Source organism: Puma concolor, chromosome C1 (genome assembly GCF_028749965.1).
Source record: "Puma concolor isolate L17-30 chromosome C1, mPumCon1.1.hap2, whole genome shotgun sequence".
Lineage (NCBI taxonomy): Eukaryota > Metazoa > Chordata > Mammalia > Carnivora > Felidae > Puma > Puma concolor.
This window is the reverse complement of record NC_141674.1, coordinates 198,031,755-198,051,229: the sequence shown is the minus strand read 5'-3', so window position 1 is coordinate 198,051,229 and position 19,475 is coordinate 198,031,755. Positions and strand designations below refer to the sequence as shown.

The 19,475-nt window shown below is 36.3% G+C and overlaps 1 protein-coding gene across 6 annotated transcripts in view; it reads left to right on the top strand.

The window, feature by feature from the left end:
- Positions 1-19,475, top strand: part of ERBB4 (erb-b2 receptor tyrosine kinase 4) — a 1,154,402-nt gene that overhangs the window by 785,497 nt on the left and 349,430 nt on the right. For all 6 annotated transcript variants that reach the window (XM_086719539.1, XM_086719536.1, XM_086719540.1 and 3 more), the window contains exon 5: positions 15,452-15,517. In XM_086719539.1, coding sequence (XP_086575665.1) covers positions 15,452-15,517 — 66 coding nt within the window. The remainder of the gene's footprint in view (positions 1-15,451; positions 15,518-19,475) is intronic.

Sequence of the window (19,475 nt, the reverse complement as noted above, 5' to 3'; positions counted from 1 at the left end):
ATAAATTAAGGTCATGCAGTTTTGTAACATTCTCATGAAATAGTCAATCATTTCCATTAATCCATACAGTAAACACAAACATTTTATGGGGGAGGGGGTGACCCAAACATTATTTCAGGATTAATTTACATAATTACTGAATTAACTTACAATAAGTATAAATATATGTTACTTTAAAATATGTAAGTAGGCAATCAGAGAGAGAGAAACCATAGATTTCCTTGTTCTTCCTCTCCCCTCTTGTCTTCCTCCCTACCGAAACCTTTTGCCTGACCGCACTGCAGGGCAAAGCCCCTGCATCTGTATCGTCTTTGCAGTTACCCTTCTGTTTCTTTGCTTCAAAGGGTAGCCTAGTGGTTGAGTTCGGGATATGGATTCTACATAAGTTCTAATCTTGACTTCAAAGTTTCTTCTGTCTAATTTAGCCCCTTTATCCTTCATTTTTCTTACATTGCAGTGAATTGGGATAATACATGAAAATGTTAAAAGCAGCCTAGCACATAAGTGTTCCGTAAATATTTGTTGTTATCAGTTTTAGTGTTTATAATTAAACACTATGAAGACACTTCTTATTCTGTATTATAGCCTAAAACTGGGAACTGTGATCAGCCTTCTCTTAGCTTCGCATCGTCATTTATAAGCAAATACATCTATAATTTTGTGGGCATGGGGAGCTGTGTGGTTAAGGACACCCATTCTTTTTTTTTTTTTTTTTTTTTTAAATTTATTTTTGGGACAGAGAGAGACAGAGCATGAACGGGGGAGGGGCAGAGAGAGAGGGAGACACAGAATCAGAAACAGGCTCCAGGCTCTGAGCCATCAGCCCAGAGCCCGACGCGGGGCTCAAACTCACGGACCGCGAGATCGTGACCTGGCTGAAGTCGGACGCTCAACCGACTGCGCCACCCAGGCGCCCCAAGGACACCCATTCTTAATGTTCTTGGCATCTGTCTATAATACCCTCCACCCTGCCCATTTAGGTCATTTGCTAACTACTACTCATTGCCCACATACATTAATGATTTTGGCAAGTGACCCTGAGTCTTTTTAAACTCCATGTATGTCATTCCCTAGGTGACTTTGAATAAGTATCTGTGTTAATGATCTCATTTAACATTATTGCCTAACATTTTCTTTACCTCCTAAAATCCACTGAACTTATCAGTATTTATACTAATTCTGTAAGAAACAGGGCTTTGTTCTGACATAAAGTTTGTCTGCCTATGAGTATTTTAATTCATTTTGTGTGTTCGGTCCTTCTCTGTCCCACATGACTGTTCTTTTCTTATATCTGTTAAAGTAAACTAGATACCTGATTATATTGGTGAAGAACATGGATTCTGGCTCAGATCTCTGGACTATTTCAGGCCTGTCCCATTCTGTGTGACCTTGGACAAGTTATTAAATTTCTCTGTCCTCAGCTTCCTCATCTGTAGTAGCATTTTCCTCCTAAGGTTTTCATGGGAAATAAATCACCTAGAACAATTCCCACTATATAATAAAAATGCATTATGTCTAAGCTATGACTAACTCTTTAATATGCTAGTTCATAAGGACTTTGATTCTACCTTGAGGTTTATATTTCAGATGGTTACAAGACTAACAATATATTTTTTTAGAAAACAGAGAACTAGGGGCAGATTGATAGGTAGTGAGGCTAATATTTAAGGCTAAATCATTTTGTGATAGAATACAACAGATATATATGCAGGGGCTTGCAAATCACTTATCTCTTTTTCTTTAAATAACTCAATTTCCAGATCAGTCTAGTAGTACATCAGTAAGAAATGCCATTGAAATACCTGGTTGATGGAATCTTTTTTTTTTTTCAAAAATATGTTATAAATCCATTATTCTTGAATTTTAGTTTTTGTGTGTGAACTTCAAAGGCAGATTAATGAAAACATTTTAGATCAAGACATTTTAGGCTTATTACTTACTCTAATGCCTTTTGGGTCACTTTCTTATAACCTTCATCAATTTTAAAATCACATTTCATTCCTTAGGCTTGTGGTGGCATTTTAGAAGTATGCCTATTTGTTAATGTGGTTGTTTTTATTTTAAGTGGGAGGACTTGAGGGAGATACACATACGCGCGCGCACACACACACACACACGCACACACACACACACACACACACACACACACACACACACACAGAGCTAAATCCCTTTGGTGGATGAAATAATAGTAGGGACGTAAAATGAGACTTCTGGCTGGTACCTCAAAAGAGTTTGTTTAATACAGTGCCACGGAGCTACCTAATCTTCCCCAACTTGTTACCCATTTTTCTTTGTTATCTGTCTCAGTGATGTCTCATCTCCCCAACTGACTGCTACAGGCTAGCAATCTGTAACAGAAACTCAGTCTCAATCTCAGATATAATACGAAAGACAGGCTACAAGATTAATGGTGCCAGCCATAATTATAAAGTCTCAAGCCACAGACATTATAAGACCTTTCAAAACTGACTCAAGGTGGAAGAAGCTGGGTTAGCACTATAGTGTGAAGATACTGGCCTCTTAGTAAAGGAAATGCAGGGCTATTGGATCTGGGAAGTCTACTGTGTTTTTAGTGCTGTTAGGAACTGTGGAAAATAAATGTTTTTTTGTTTTTTTTTTTCCCTTGAGGAGCTTGTTATAATTTTATCCATTTCAGTTTTCCTGTGATAATACCCATTACTTATTAATTCGTAGAGGAGATAGATCTATTCTTGGAGCTGACAAATGGAAGCCAGATGAAAACATGCTGCTTATGGAGACCATGCCACACATAGATATTGGGAATTTTTTATGCTCATAGTGAAATAGAACCAATACATTGCCTTTCAAGTAACAACTACTCTGACAGGATTAAAAAACAACAAATGTGAGAATGTTCATGGTCTTTCTTCCATATCTGCTCAAACATTACATATCTGCCAGCCTGATCTCTTTACCCCTCTGGACCAAACTGTCCATCAAGTCTACACACACACACACACACACACAGTCTTCCTAGAATGTTGGAATCCACACTTAGTATGCTAAGATGGACAGAAATTTTTTTTTTAACGAGAGAGCTGAATGAAATAAAAGTATTTAGGGAGAATGGCTAAGTCAAACCAATGACATGAAAGTGATAGAATGGAAGAGAGGAGATTGTGAATGCTTGGTGATGGCGGAAAGGCAGGAGAGAGAGCTAGTGAGCTTCCTTGGGCAGGGGGTAGCCTGTGGTGAATCAGAGGCTGAAAGTAGTGTGAGAAAAGTGAGAATTAAGAAAAGGTTTGGAACTGTTGGCACGGGCAGTGCTTTGGATCCCATTTAATGTCCTCTGAGACAAGTAAAGTTCTTGTGGTTGAATTTCAGCTGCTGACCCATGCCTCTTAAATGTGACACCACTCACATACTGAAAACACGGTGGTTACAGTTCCTCAGGGATCCCTTAGCACCTCTGACTAGCAGTCTCACAGATGAGGGTCATGGAATGGGCAGGGATCCCAGCATCGATGACATCTAATCCTCTCCAGCAATTCAAATACCGTTTCACCATGGGTTCCTCTCTTCTTTTCTGTCACATACCTTGAAATATTATCTGCCCTCTTTTCCTCCTTCCACGTACACTAGGCCGAAAGGTACAAGAATGTGATATCCCAGTAGCAGAATGAGCTTTCACTGTACTTAGATTATTAGTAGCATTCCTGCTGAGACTGCGGCTTCTCAAGCTTTGCCAAAGCATGCAGAGACCTCTGAAACCTACTTGTCCCTTTCTGCCAAGCCTGTCAAAGTTTCTAAGACATTACAGCCTCCCCCTTTCCTATTACTTGACTATGATGCCTTACTGATCATTTCAACTCTGTCTGCATAAACACTTCTGTCTCCACATTACTTGATTTGTCTGCCATATCACTTCTGCTGACTGTCTACATTTCTTTGTCTCTCTTTGTTGTTCTTTAATGTTTTTAAATACAATATTTTGAGGGAGGGAAAAAGGAACTAGCATCGATTGATGTATATTACATGCCAGGTGTTTTACATATGTTATTCCTCTTAATCAGCCCTAGCATATACAGGAAGTATCATCATCTATATTTTATTAATAAAGAAAGTCAGCTCTTAGGTAAAGTTCCTTACTAAAGATCCTACCAATTATAAATAATGGAGACTGAATGCAGATAAAAAATGATTTCAAAGTTTATGTTTTCTGCTTTCTACCAGCACTTATGTGAACAGTTAAAGCAGTGAACAGCAATATTGTAATTTGGTTATGCACACAATACTTTCAAGTATTTTATCTTCCCTAAACCACAGGCTATAATTTCCTATCACAATTATAAATGCTAATTACTAAAATGTGTTTATATTTAACTGGCATTTATTTTAGCCCCATTTACTGATAAACCTTAATAAGCAAGTAATAGAATCAAAGTAAATGTGAGTTAAATTTTTAAAAATGTACAAAAACAAAAATTTCTGACAAGCAAATGTGCTATGTAAAATAAGCCCAGCATGATATAAAGAGACAAGTTTCCGGTTCCACTTACACTTCTGTTTTCTTACCTATAAAATGAGACAAATAATAGTACTTACACTATACTGTTGTGCAAATTCAATGAGATACTAAGTGTAAAGCACTTTGTCTGCAAGCTAGAATGTAGAAAATGCTCAATAAATGGTGAGATTGATGATATCGGTAACGATGTCTAAATTTGAGTATGCAGCACAGTGTGAACCTCCATGTACAAGATAAACACTTAAATAAAAAATTAAAAACAAAAGAGTCAGAAAAGTTAACTTATCTACCTGAGGAATGAAACAGTTCTAAAACCAGAGTGAGAACTGAAATTCTAACCTGTCTCATGATGGATAGATCCTGTATGTGTGCATAGCTGTTGATATTTACATGAAATACTCATTTAGAACCACAAATGCAGAAATTTACATTGATCCTGTTAAGTTTTATATTGTTACTTTTGGCTCTTCATTTCGCTAACCAAGTGCTTTTTTTTTTTTAATTTTTAGAAGTGTTTTTAACGTTTCTTTATTTTTGAGAGATAGAGAGTGTGTGAGTGGGAGAGGGGCAGAGAGAGAGACAGAGAATCTAAAGCAGACTTCGTGCTGTCAGCACAGAGCCCAACATGGGGCTTAAACCCATGGAGTTTGAACTCACCAACTGTGAAATCATGACCAGAGTCAAAGTTGGTTGCTCAACCGACTGAGCCACCCAGGTGCCCCACCAAGTGCTTTTTAAAATCTGAATAGTTATCCTATGTATGAACAATTGCTACCCCTGCCTGATGTTGTCATTTGCAGATGTGGTAAGCATATTTAAATTGTTTTGTGTAACTCAGTGATTAAAGAGTCAAACATGATGGATATGTACAGAGGCCTTTGGTAGACTCCTAGTATCAGCACATCAGTCTAGGCCAGCCCGTTCCTTTATCAAATGTTCTGATGCATGTGCCAGTTGTCTACAAACCTACACAAGTGTTCCAGATGCCATCAGTGTTTTCCAGAAGGACATAAAGAATGGCATGGTCACGTTCTTTCTGATATCCAAATCAACCTTCCATGAGCTACAAATCTTCTTAATAGTATGATATGAAATTAGTGATATTTTCTTAATGTATATTTTAATTTAAAAATATTTATTGGTTTTCTTCATGTACTGGCAAAATATTCCATAAAGCAAATGGTTAATTGGATTATGGTATGGCTATCTAATGGGAGGCAAATTGACCAAAAAAAAAAAATTGCATCTACATAATATAACCTGATAATGTTTAGGATAAAATATAATGTGAAAGCAGCAGGTCACAAAACTAGACAGACTATTATACTATTCAGAAAACAGTATTACTATACATCAAAAAATGAAAAACACCAAAATACAAAGTATATAAATGATTTTTATTTTCTTCTTTTATATTCTTCTGCACTTTATAACATTTCTAAGTCAAACATGTATTAGAAATAAAATCTAGGGGCATGTGGGTGGCTCTGTTGGTTGAGTGTCCGACTTTGGCTCAGGTCATGATCTCACAGTTTTTGAGTTGGAGCCCTGCATCGGGCTTGGTGCTGACAGCCTAGAGCCTGAAGCCTGCTTTGGATTCTGTGTCTTCCTCTCTCTATGGCCCTCCCCTGCTTGCTGTGTCTCTGTCTCCCTCTCAAAATAAATAAACATTAAAATGAAAAATAAAAAAATAAAATAAAAACATTAATTAAATTAATTAATTAAAATAAACATTAAAAAATAAATAAAATATAGCAAATCAGTGTGGGTCAGAGAAGACTTCATTGGGAGGTGGCATCTAAGAAAGCAAGTAAGCAGATGAACCATGTGACTGTAGCCTATCAGAGAAAGAGAGGCTCAGGGAGAGGGCATGGGAGGGCCCTAAGTAGAGAGTGCACCTTGTACATCCTGGGAACAGCAGATGAGAGTGCTCAGAGGAGTGATCCAGGAAGAACATAATAGGAAGTAAGGTTATGAATACATGGAGAAGGCCAAATATCATACGGCCTTCCAGACCATTAGAAGCACTTTGTCTTTTTTACTTTGAGATGGGAAGTTATTGGAATTTGATCTGGTATGTCTAAGAAGATTCCTCTGGTTAATATATTGAGAAGAGATTATATAGAGGCCAGGGTAGAAGCTAGGACACAAGTTAGGAGGTTGTTGCATTAATGCAAGCAGGAGACAATTGTGACTTAGTGGTAAGGGTGATGGGAAATGATTGGGCTTAGCTGTATTTTGAAGTGAGTGTTAACTGGATATGATAATGATTTTGAGTTTGAGCTGAGGATGAGTCCAACTTTTTCAACATGAAATTCTGAAAGGATTGATTGACATGAAGAAATATTGTTATGACTGACTGATTGAAGAAGGCTTTAAAGGATTTTTCTGGGTTGGGAAGTTGAAGGATTACATTTTGGACATGTAAATGTTTGCATGTCTGCTAATTATACAGGTAGAAATGTTTTAGAAGCAGTTTGAAGCATAAGCCTATACCCCACATGGTCAGGACTGGAGATACAAATTTTGGAAGGTGTCAGCCTATTAGTGTTATATGAGGATTAACAGAACTAATATATATAAAAACTTAGATATTCCAGGAGGACCACCACCACTTAGAGCTGAACAGGTTTTGCACTGTCGACTTCCAAAGGGGTATAATCTAGGTAGACTATAATCATGGACGCTCTTGATGGCCTTTGCTGGTTCACCTTAAATGCTAATAAACATACCTGTAATTATTACTGTTGATTGAAAACAGCAGACACATGTTAATTTATTCTTTAATTCTGCTGGTAAGGTTTTCCAGTTTGTTCAGACCCCTTATTTGTGTTTAGAAATGTATTTGACATTGATTAGGACTAATTCTCTTCCACAGTAGGTAGAATTCCTGTGTTCTGCTCTGTGCTAACGACTGTAAACAATGATAATTAATGCTTTCTAATTACATGATTTGGAAGAAATATGAAATATGAGTATGATATATGAAATATTTAAATGTATCAATATGTAATAGTATGAAATAGTTTTTCAGGAAAAATTTAACCTTTCCTTATAATTTGAGTCATTTTGTATTGTTGATACATTTGGGAAACCATTTGGGCCCCTTTACTATTATTCTTTTTTAAGTTCTTTTCTATTGATTACAGTAGCCTAAAGAATTGTGAAGGTGTGCTAGAAGTACAAAGTTTACAGAACGTAATATAGATATTATATCAGATCTTTCCATTCAATGGGAAATATAATCCCTTTAGTCTATTAATGTGCATTTTATTTTGGCACATGTATGCCATTACTTCTATCAGTAACTTATAATCATGTAAGACTATAAATGTGAGTGATGATCAATAATATTAAGTTCGTAATAGATTCTCATCAAATTTCCTTTTGACTGAAATTTGTGGAGATCTACATTCTACTTAATACATGGAAGCACACCTAAAGTCAACATGCTGATAGAGTAGCCAGTTGCCCCCATGCATGGTTAAGAGGTTTTAAACAGACACTCTTGGAATGTCTATCCCACCCCACCCCACCCTTCCAGCTTCTATCTGTACGTGAGATGTCTGCCATTATGATTTCTCCCCTAGATTGATTTATGTTTACCGAAGGCTTCAGGAAAAATGAAGATTTGCTAAACAGGCTCAATACTTCAAACTTTTGCACAATTCTGTGTGCCTGATAACTGGTCAGTTCATTAGCCATCTGTCTGTAATCCTATCTGAGTTAGTGCTGGGGACAGATACTGTGTGCTCTGGAAGTTACAGGTCAGCAGTGGGGAGTTGAATCCTTGAGAAGAGGGTGGATAGAAGTATCTCATACTGAGCTTGATGTATTTTACACTTCTGTTCAAAATTAATCTTGATCATATGAGTATGTAGGCTAGTCTAAATCCTTGGACTATAGGTTGCTTGACTGTATAACATGATGGCACTTGTAGGAAAAAAAAAAAAAAAAACAAGTTTAATGATGTTGACATTACCTACTTTTCCAATCCAGTGATTACTGAACATAATTTAAACTTCTAACTCTTGACTTAATTTATTGCTAGATGAAAAATTCCACCCATATATATTTTTACTTTAACTTTGTCTTCCTAGTTAGTGAAAATACTTGCCCATCTTTGTTTTGAATAGCAAGTGTATAGAACTTAAAGCTTTCATTCAGTAATTAACTTGAAAATCATGGGCAAGATAGGAAGATTGAATTGAAATTGGAAGAAAACTGTAAGGTCATTTACATAACGAAATTGTGGGACCAAATAAACACACATAACAATGAGAGTTGTCAGATAAGAACAAGCCCAATATTAACTTCTGATTAAAAAAAAAAAGAGCAATTCAGTAATATCATTAAATAATGATGCCAATATATTATTTGCTGGAATCCTGTTGAGACTTTACTATCAACAGGGTGCTTTATAATAATTTAAATTTGAAAAAAAGTTATGTGTTTTTTAGGACTGCTGGGGTGAAAATGCAACCTGATGGAAATGTATCCACAAATCAAGGAGTGAACACTGGGAAGTGAGAGACTGCTACATATTTACACCATTTAATCCTATAAATTTGGTTACCAAGCATCTGATCAGATCTAGCACTTAAATTTTTGTCTCAAAATATGGCTATGATGTTTGGAATTACATGCCAAACCATTATTTCTTATCCATACTTACTCATGTGGAACCTTCATCATCAGAACCCCTGGGATTGCTTTTTTTTTTTTAAATACGAATTCCTGTCCCTCCCTCTCCTAGACTGTAAAATCAGCACCTTGCACAAGTTCTCAAATCTCAACACTAATTTTGGGAACCATAACCTGAAAGTCTCTTCTACCATGCAGATCAAACCACATAATTTCAGTGTTTAAAAACTTTGACCAACTCCATGGGGCGCCTGGGTGGCGCAGTCGGTTAAGCGGCCGACTTCAGCCAGGTCACGATCTCGCGGTCCGTGAGTTCGAGCCCCGCGTCAGGCTCTGGGCTGATGGCTCAGAGCCTGGAGCCTGTTTCCGATTCTGTGTCTCCCTCTCTCTCTGCTCCTCCCCCGTTCATGCTCTGTCTCTCTCTGTCCCAAAAATAAATAAACGTTGAAAAAAAAAAAATTAAAAAAAAAAAAACTTTGACCAACTCCATGACACTTTCACAGAGTAAACTCTAACCTATTCAGAAGACTTTCGAGATACTTTGTAAGCTTACACTCCAGACGCTGTCCTGATGCAAACAGCTCAAAGGACTATAAACTATTCATTATGGCCCCAAACAGTTGTGTGCACCCATGCCTCTGTGTCATTGCTTAGGTTAATTATTCAGCCTGGAACTTTCTTCCCTTTATCTACTCACAAAGTAGAAATTCAAGCCTACTCTCCATGGAGCCTTTTTCAAATCCATCCTCTCCATTTTATGCATACTTCTATTTTAGCAAGTATTATGATTATCATGACTATTTGCCCATTTTTCTACTTATTTCCTGGTCCTTGAAAGCTCCTTGAGGGCAGGACAATGATTTATTCATCTTTTTATCATCCATTCAAGAATAGGGACTAGGTTAGTGTAGACTTGCAATAAATGTTCCACTTCCCTTTCTGAATTATGGGATCATGAAAACGATACTATTCTCTCACTCTTTCCCCAGTAAAAGAAATTTTAAGAGGTCAAGACTGCCAGTTTTTTTAAATGGACTGAAAGAAGAATCCAGGCAATGTAACTGCATTGCCTTTAGCTACAGGAAGTTTGAAGATATAATCTTTTGTGGTTGCCAGTGACCTCACGTTTTGTAACTCTTCAACTGTCCTAGCATATTACTTGCAGAAAGCAGTCCAGAGGTACATGTTAAATCCCATCTCTACTGTCAGGTAGTCCTACGGACAAGCAAAACTCTTAAAAATATCGAAGTGGCTCAGGGACTCTAGTTCCTACAAAAAAAAAAAAAAAAAAAAAGAATGCAAAAGCTACATTTTAATAACTTCTGGACAAGCATAAAAGATAAACTTAGTCACACTTGCTAACTTCTGCAATGAATAATGCATTGTCAAAGCAGAAATGATTGTGAATTAAAATAATGCTGATGTGCAGTAATCAGCACTTACTTTAATAGATTAAAATGGTTGCTAAAGTGACAGAAATATTTGTCTGAAATTTTGTTTTGTTTTATATTTCACTTCTTTGAGTCAAAATGACAGGAGGTAGAAATATTAATTTAAATAACTCTGTTATCACTAAGTTGAATGGGAATGTCAGATTCTTATTTTTAAGTAGCATATTTCCTCACATAGTTTTAAAAGAATTATTGAAATAAACAATGGAAAAGAATCATGTAGCATACTGAGACATGGAAATAAGACATATTTGGACAGCACTGGCAAAGTTTCAGTGCCCCAAAACATTTCTTCCATTTACATAGGCTAGTATGGATTTCGTCTTTCTGCTGTTCTCATTTAAAATACATAGAGAAGTGATTTATAAAATTAATACACACTAAAAGAGTGAATACATGGCCTTTTTTTCCCTCTTGAAATCAGGCCTCCTGAGACACTGCATACCTGAGACTCTGAGAATAGAAGACAGAAATTTCTCAGTAAGATGTTGGGCCATAGTTAAAAGTATTTTTCTTTCTGTAAAAGACAAGGGAGAGATCCGTCATGGGCCATACTTATCCTCTCCACTGAAGTGCTCTCCCCTGATCTCATTTTAGATGTCATATACATAAATTACCCTATAAGGAATGGAGTGGACTTCCAAGCCACCAGGCATTAACTTGGAAATGGCCCAGCTCAACCTGACCCCATCCAACTCTTCTTTCCTGAGCTAGAGGACTGTTAAAAATTTAGATTTGTTGGCTTCTTTCCTTAAACCCCATAGAAGGTGAATGTTAGATACAGACTAATCAAAACCCTTTCCCTTTAAAATAATGCTGAATTAATTCTAAACTCTTATTAGAGAAGTAACCATGTCTGTTTCAATACTTTACATGGTTCCTAACACACAGGTATAGAAGGAACTGAAAAAATACTTTTGGATAAATAGTTGGAAGGAAGGTAGAGAAAAAAAGTATGTAGTTTTGTTTTGTTTTGCTAACCTAGATAGGTAATTACTCAGAAAACCCCTTGTCTCTCTTCTCATTTTTTGACATTTGTGTGCAGCAGAAATGTTGGAAAGAAAAATCTAAAAGCATATTTTAAAGCATATTAAACACATTAGTCCATAAAACTACACTACCCAGTTGTCTAGAAGAATCAAACTAAGGTTGCAGGCGTGAGAGTATGGCAAATATATTAATTTGGGAATACCTCCAATCCGATTTTGGCCAGATATTTTGATACTTAATTGGAACAACTTAGTGAAAATAGTATAGTATTTGCCCAATTGCCATATACTGCCCAAGGTTGAACTGAATGTGGGGGCAGATTCCAGAGGGTCAAAGACAGTCAAATGAAGGGCGAGCCAGAATGAGAAACCATTTGTGGAAGCACACGTAGGTCATGGCCCTCCAACACATGTATAGTAATAGAATTCTGGAATGTGTGTGCCAAGTGACCCTCTTTCTCTTGGTTTCCAAAAGGAGTGAAGGGAATATATGACTGAGTAAAATCCCAGTAAGGAGGCAGATGTTGTTAGCTTCCTTTTACAGCAGTAATACATATTTCTATTTAAATATGAATGAAAAACGGAAACTGCCAAACAAAATTTCCTAACAGCATGATAGTCAAGGTTAAATTGTTTAAACTTTGTGTGTGTCTGGCTGGGGTGGCACACTATATCATTTGTTTACAACTAGGTGGGCCTTGCCATGATACTTTGTCAAGAACCATAAACCTAATTTCTAGTAATATTCCTTTTTGTATTGGATCCAGGCAAAAGTCTTCGGTGGTATATCAAAACTACAAGAATAAGAAGGTAGAAAATATACAATCCAATAAATGAGGAATACTGAGTGTATTAAAATAATGTTGCTTAGCTCCCCCCCCCCACCCCCCACAGCTATAATAGTGTTCTGGTCACAGTGAACACAACTAAATATTTCATTGACCGCTAACACAATTAAAGAAGTCATAGATTAAATAGTAGATGATCATCCTCTGTTTCAGATATCTTTAAATAACAGACCACTTAATGGGTCAATTTAAAATATTTTAACACATCTAAAGAAATATATTGACATTAGTTACTTTCTCATAAAAAGTTTGTACTCAAAGTTTTCACTGCTTCCCATTTTGTCTCACAGCCCTTTCTAATTTCCGCTGGTATAAATCAAATTAGATTTATTAGCATTGTACAAAAGAGCTCCAGTAGGTTTTTAATAATAATTATCATTATCACTGATTAAAGTTATATTGTTCAGGCCAGATGGAGTCCTTTTCCTGTCAGTGAGAATGAGCTTGCATTATGTAGTCATGATGTGTTTGGATCTAAATAAACAGATGGCAGAGTGACAGGATATTATACACTGGTGATGTCAGCAATAGTGGTTCACAAACAGAATTGCTTTAGATAAACTCTATTGTAGCAAGGATCCTCATAGTTTTAAGAAGGTGAATGGAATTGAGCCTAAGTGTTATCTTAACTTGGAAATCGTACTGTTCACTTGCAGAAGGGTAGACCATTTGGATGGCCTGAGGTTCAGCCTGAAAAAGTGCATCTGCTGAATCTGCTCTTTAACTGTGAAAGCATTTAACATAACAGCTTCACTCAGGCAGTCTCATAGGGAGAGAGAAAGAGGGAGGAAAAAAGAAAAAAAAAAGCTGCCCAAGTTATAAGGTCTTTCAAGTTGAAGAGTTAAGACCTGTGGGTCAAGAAAAAGAGGAAGGATCTGATATAATCTTATTTCATAACTTTCAAGATATAGTAAAACCTTGGTTGTAAGTATAATTCATTCCGGACAAATGCTTATAATCCACAGCATTTGTATATCAAAGCGAATTTCAAGAACCGTTGGCTCAGTTTGTGATCATGTGACATTCAGCATCACATACCACTTGTATTGCAAGACATTGCTTGTTTATCAAGTTAAAATTTATTAGAAATGTTTATTTGTCTTGCAGAACACTTGCATAACAAGTTACTCACAATCCCAGGTTTTACTGTATAATTATGTTAAAGTAAACATCTTGTATGGGTGTATACTCGTTCATAATAATGTTAGAAAATTAACAGAGAAGGTTTAATAAGAACTATGTTATAGATGGGGTGCCTGGGTGGCGCAGTCGGTTGAGCGTCCGACTTCAGCCAGGTCATGATCTCTTGGTCCGCGAGTTCGAGCCCCGCGTCGGGCTCTGGGCTGATGGCTCAGAGCCTGGAGCCTGTTTCCGATTCTGTGTCTCCCTCTCTCTCTGCCCCTCCCCCGTTCATGCTCTGTCTCTTTCTGTCCCAAAAATAAATAAACGTTGAAAAAAAAATTTAAGAACTATGTTATAGAAACACTTTAGTCTTTAATAGATTTTCATGTATACTTTTTATTCTAAAAAACCCCACTCTATATACCCTTATACCCACAAATATTAGGGTGAACCTATGAAATTCAGAAACAAACTTCAAAGAAAATCATTATATGTGATTTCTTCTAGCTAATACTCTATGGTTGTGTCCTTAGGAAAATTTCTCTGTAGAATAACTGTATTTGCTGAGGCAAATACTCAGAGTAGCAGTGTTCTTAAGAGCAAGATAGTGCTACAGAAGATAAAGGCTCGTATTTGAAAATGAAGATGGTATCAATAAAATGTTTAAAAAAGGATATCAAATAATTGAAATTAAACTTCCTAAAAAATTATCTGTTTAAATGCTTGAAACTTTTATATAAAGATGTTGGTTTGCAAATTGGTCCCTATGCATGGAGGGCAAGGAAGACTGAATACATAGGGAGACCACTCCAGATTGATAGGTGGCAGGTATAATAAGCAAGGTAACTTACATACAAGGCTGGTCTTGAACATATACAAGGTGATCTTGGACAGCCACAAGACAAGTAGATCCCCATAACTGCCTACCAGACTCTTAAGTTTATATGAAGGTTTTAAATGGGTTCAGTAACATATTCAATTCAGATGGCCCCAGTATCACCTTACTCTCTCAAAGTTACATCCTTTCAGACTGCTAGCAGGGGAATAGTAGGCAGGATGTTCATTACAAGGACAGGGGAGGGAGCGAGGAGCCTCCCATTGGCCAGGTCTAGCTCAAGGGTCAACCTGTTGTCACATCCTCTTGATGACATCCTCCCTCAAATGAGACTCTAAGTTATGTGCGTAGGGGCTCCTGGATGGCTCAACCAGTTAAGCCTCTGACTCCAGCTCACATCAGTGTCTCTCAGTCTATGAATTCAAGCCCCGCATCTCACTGTGCACTGACAGCTCAGAGCCTGGAGCCTGCTTCAGATTCTGTGTCTCCCTCTCTCTCTTCCCCTCCCCAACTCATGTGCATGCGCACTCTCTCTCTCTCACAAAAATAAACATTAAAAAAATTAAAATAAATGAATAAGTAATATATGTAACCTTTTCATTCTGACGGTTTGTCATGTGTTTGTAAAAATATATTTTTGTTTCCATAGACTTCAAATTCTTTTTAACTATTGATTTATTCCTTAATATCAATTAGCCATGAACTACTGAAATTATATCAAGCAGAATGGAATCACATAGAATCAATAGAACAAAAATATTCAATAGTCAAAGTGAAAGTTATTTCATGTAAATATTTACAACTATCTGGGAAAATTCACAAATTCACCTTATTTCCTTTTCTTATAAAATAATGAGAAGATTTTGAGTATCAGGAGATTGTATTTCAGCTTCACATGTATTTGACATTCAGGTTTTGCTACTTAAAGGGGGCATTTTATGAGCTATGTTTCAGCTATAGGAAAATATAAAAATCCTCAGAAAGAAGCAAGACTATTTACTTTGAAGAGTTACTCCTAGTCAAAGAGTGAAAGATGATAATGTGTGTGTGCACTCTTTCCTCTCCGACAGGTGGACGTTGCCATAAGTCCTGTACTGGCCGATGCTGGGGACCCACAGAAAATCATTGCCAGACCTGTAAGTGTTCAACAGTGAGAAAGAATAGGCTTGAAATGATCAAGCGATTTTAATAATTCATGTTTTTCACACTTCTGGTCCTCAGAAACATGAAAATAAGCTTTTACTTTGTTGTGGTAGATTTGCTTCTTTTCAAGTAAACTGCCTAATTTCATTGCTTGCAAATGAAACATAGTATGTAATTGCTTCTTATATTTCTCTGTGGTTTTCAAGTTAATGCTATTAACAACACTGATGTGGTGATATTAACTATGACTTAAGAATCTGTATATCAGAGAAAGCAAGAAATCCAAATGTGCACCAAATGGTAATTCCATTTCAGGTTATAAGTACTGAAATCTCAGTACTTATAACACCATCCGTTCATTAGGAAAAGGAAAAAGAAAAAGAGCACTGTGTCCCCACTTTGTTCTAGGCACAGAGATATTAACTATATGAATTATGGATGACTGACTATATCTTGCCCTTTGTGTATATTGTTTCTTGTATTAGTCATTAAAGTAAGTATAAGCTATCATCACTGCTAAGACATTTACAAAGTATATTGGATACAAAGACAAGTATCTTTTTTTTCAGCATTCTTAAAGCCATACTTAAATCAGCACTGAACTTTCACTAATCTTAAGGATAAATAGTTTCTTTAAAAAGGAAAAACAAAATGCTCCATATGAATGGTAAAGATATTTCTTCTTTCCTGCTATAATAACAACAGCTGGAATAATATATGAAAAATAGTGTAGTGGCAATTTGAAATGCATTCCTTTCATTAGCATAGAACACAGAGAAAATGTTATTAAAAATATGAATATACAAATATTAGATATTGTAGAAATTTATTATACTATTGGATTAAAGTTTAGATATTTCTAATTTGTCTCAGTTCATATTTGTTAGATTCTCTTTCAATAAGGAAATGGAAAATAATTACATTATTGTGAGCCAACAAAGAAAAAAGATAGAGGAAAAATATTGTCTCACTGGTAAATGATTTCTTTCTTTTTTTTTCCTTGTTTTTTTTTTTTTTTGTTTTCATTCAGGGACATTTTCATGTCTAACATTGATAAAATAGAAAAGAACATAAAATAAAAATTTTTCCCACTTTTGTCCTGCCTCTGTCCTTCAGCCATCCCTAGGCAACAAATGTTATTGGCTACTTTTGTGTATTCTTCCAGAGACAATTTATGCATACAGTAGGACATATGTATATGTTCCTTCCCATTTTTCACTCAAATGTTAGTATGCTTTACATGCTATCATGTACTTTGATTTTTTTTTTTTAATCTAAGCATATGTGAATGAATTTACTTATAGTATTAATGCCTAGAAGTGGTCATTGCAAGGTCAATGACACATATTTATGTAATTTGATAGAGATCACTAACATGGAAATCTTGTTTTCTATAGAGTTTGTAAAAGTTTTCTCTGCCAGGAGCAATGTATGTGAATTCCTGTTTCCCTATTCCCTGGGCAAGGCAGTATATTATCAAACTTTTTGGTCTTTGTCAAGAAGTTATATAAAACATAGTGTAGACTTAAATTAACTTTTTTGATAGAAATAATGTTTATGATAGTTATATTTTGGCAAGAATTTTAAGCAGGATTGTAAAGATCAATGTGTGAAATAAATTTACTACAATTATTTGTAGACAATATTCTAATAGCAAAGTAGTTGAAACCAAGTTACACACAATGCTGAAATAACATTGATGTGGCCTTTTGCACAAAGTTGAGATTTCTAAAATATAAAAGAATCCTTGTAATACTTTGTGATGAAGTGGCAGGTAACCGTGGAAATTGTTAAAGTGTGCAAATGTCCATAGGTCTTCTCACGTCAAAAAACTTCTGAGATGTCAAATTAAAAAATGAATTTTACTCACTCACCAACTTACTTATTTTACAAAGGATCAAGGAAACTTTGCAGCCTGGCTGCTTGCTGTGGCTGGGCCCCTCTGGTGGATCCACCCAACTACCCCTGGTCTTCTGGAGAGGGGCCTCTCAGGCCCACCTAGCTCACCTAGCATTCTTGAGGTCCACCTGTTAAATTGGGGAACGTAGGAGCCTACTTGGGCTATTTTCTGTTGCTAGCTTACATTTAGGAAATGCTAGTTTGGATTCCTTTCTTCTGTTGGGTAGGGAAACATAGATGCCTACTATTCTGTTGTTTGTCCAGTTCAGGGTTCCAAACTAGTTTGCCTTGGCTTCAATGCCTTTCAAATTCTCCTTTGCATTATTGCCTTTTGCATTATTTCCACAACACAGCTACTCTTGGTAAGGAAGAAATAAATTTATGCCATCTTATCTGGACCAGAAGTCCATATAGTACTTTTAATGATACTATTAATGAATGAAATCAAATCAAACTCTTAAGTAATTTTTGCTGCATTTTATATGAATTTTGTAGAATAGAAAAATGTAGTGTAAATTACTTTCTTCTCCTTCTTCTTCTCTTTCTCCTCCTCCTCCTCCTTTTTCTTCTCATTATTATTATTATCATGATCATTATTATCATCTTAATGCTGAATAATCATTCTCTAATTGATAGGGATGCATGAGCCAAAATCTTGGAAATCACTCTGTTAGGACAGAATGAGAAAACAGCACACATGGGTATTCTCCAATTTTGAAAGTTAAATATGCCTTTAATTCATACAGTGCTCAAAATTCTGAAACTTTTAATTAATTTTTAGAGATTTATGTTAGTAAAAAATATACAAAAGTTAGTAAAAAAATCATAACTTTCACCAACATCTGTTATTCTTATAGTAGACAACTTGGGATAATGTCCAAGTAGACATCTGTCTTTCTTTGGGAACTACCCACTTCTGGAGGGGTGAGTCACTGTGGCCATGTTTGTTTTGTGTGATGCTCTAACCCTTAGTCACATGACAGTGTTTCTCAACCAGAGGTGACGTTGCCCCCAGGGGACATTTGATAATGTCTGAATATTTTTGGTTGTTAAAACACTGAGTTAGATTAGGGGGAGCATCTATTAGCATCTAGTAGGTAGAGGCCAGGGATGATACCTGGAGTGCACAAGATAACTTCACTCCACCCCCATCCAAACAAAGAATAAGTATACAACATAAAATTTAAAAAGTACTGAAGGTTAAGAATGAGAAATCTTGTAATAAGAGTAAATATTGACCAATGTTGGGCCAATGAGATTCTTGCCCCAGGGAATTTGGACTTGAGATCCAGAAATTCTGGTTATACTACCTTAGAAATTTGAACTTGAGGAGATATTAAACTTAGTGGAAGTTTCCATTTTGAACCTGTTAAATAAATCTGTCATGCAGAAGCAAACAAGAATCAGAGACAGAAACAATTCTTACCTACTGGTTCTCAGGCCTTCTTGAGATCCAGCCGCATTTCTACCCTTTGGTGCCTAAACAAACACAGTATTCTTCTAGTATACTTAAATGTGGATTTTTACTTGCTGCCAACTGGGGATGGTCTTGGCTAGGACCCCACTAAGACTTGGCTTAGGCAAGACAGTGTTATTTTTTTTAATTTTTTTTAATGTTAATTTATTTTTGAGAGAGAGATGGAGCGTGAGTGGGGTCAGGGCAGAGAGAGAGGGAGACACAGAATCTGAAGCAGTCTCCAGGCTCTGAGCCATCAGCACAGAGCCCAACACAGGGCTTGACCTCACAAACTGTGAGATCATGACCTGAACTGAAGCTGGACGCTCAACAGGCTGAACCACCAAGGTGCCCGTTAGGCAAGACAGTCTTGACTAAGAAAATCAGCAAGTCACAGCTCATGTATCAAATCATCAGCATGAAATCATTTAATTCACCTAATTTTTTAGCATAGAAATTATGCTTACTGTAATGACCTAAAATTGGCTTAATGGTCACTATGCCTACTCCACAGAGCCTATCAAAGTGAAATTCAATAAATATCTACCTATATCTGATATGTGCAAATCCAAATTTTAGAAAAATATCTATTTGCA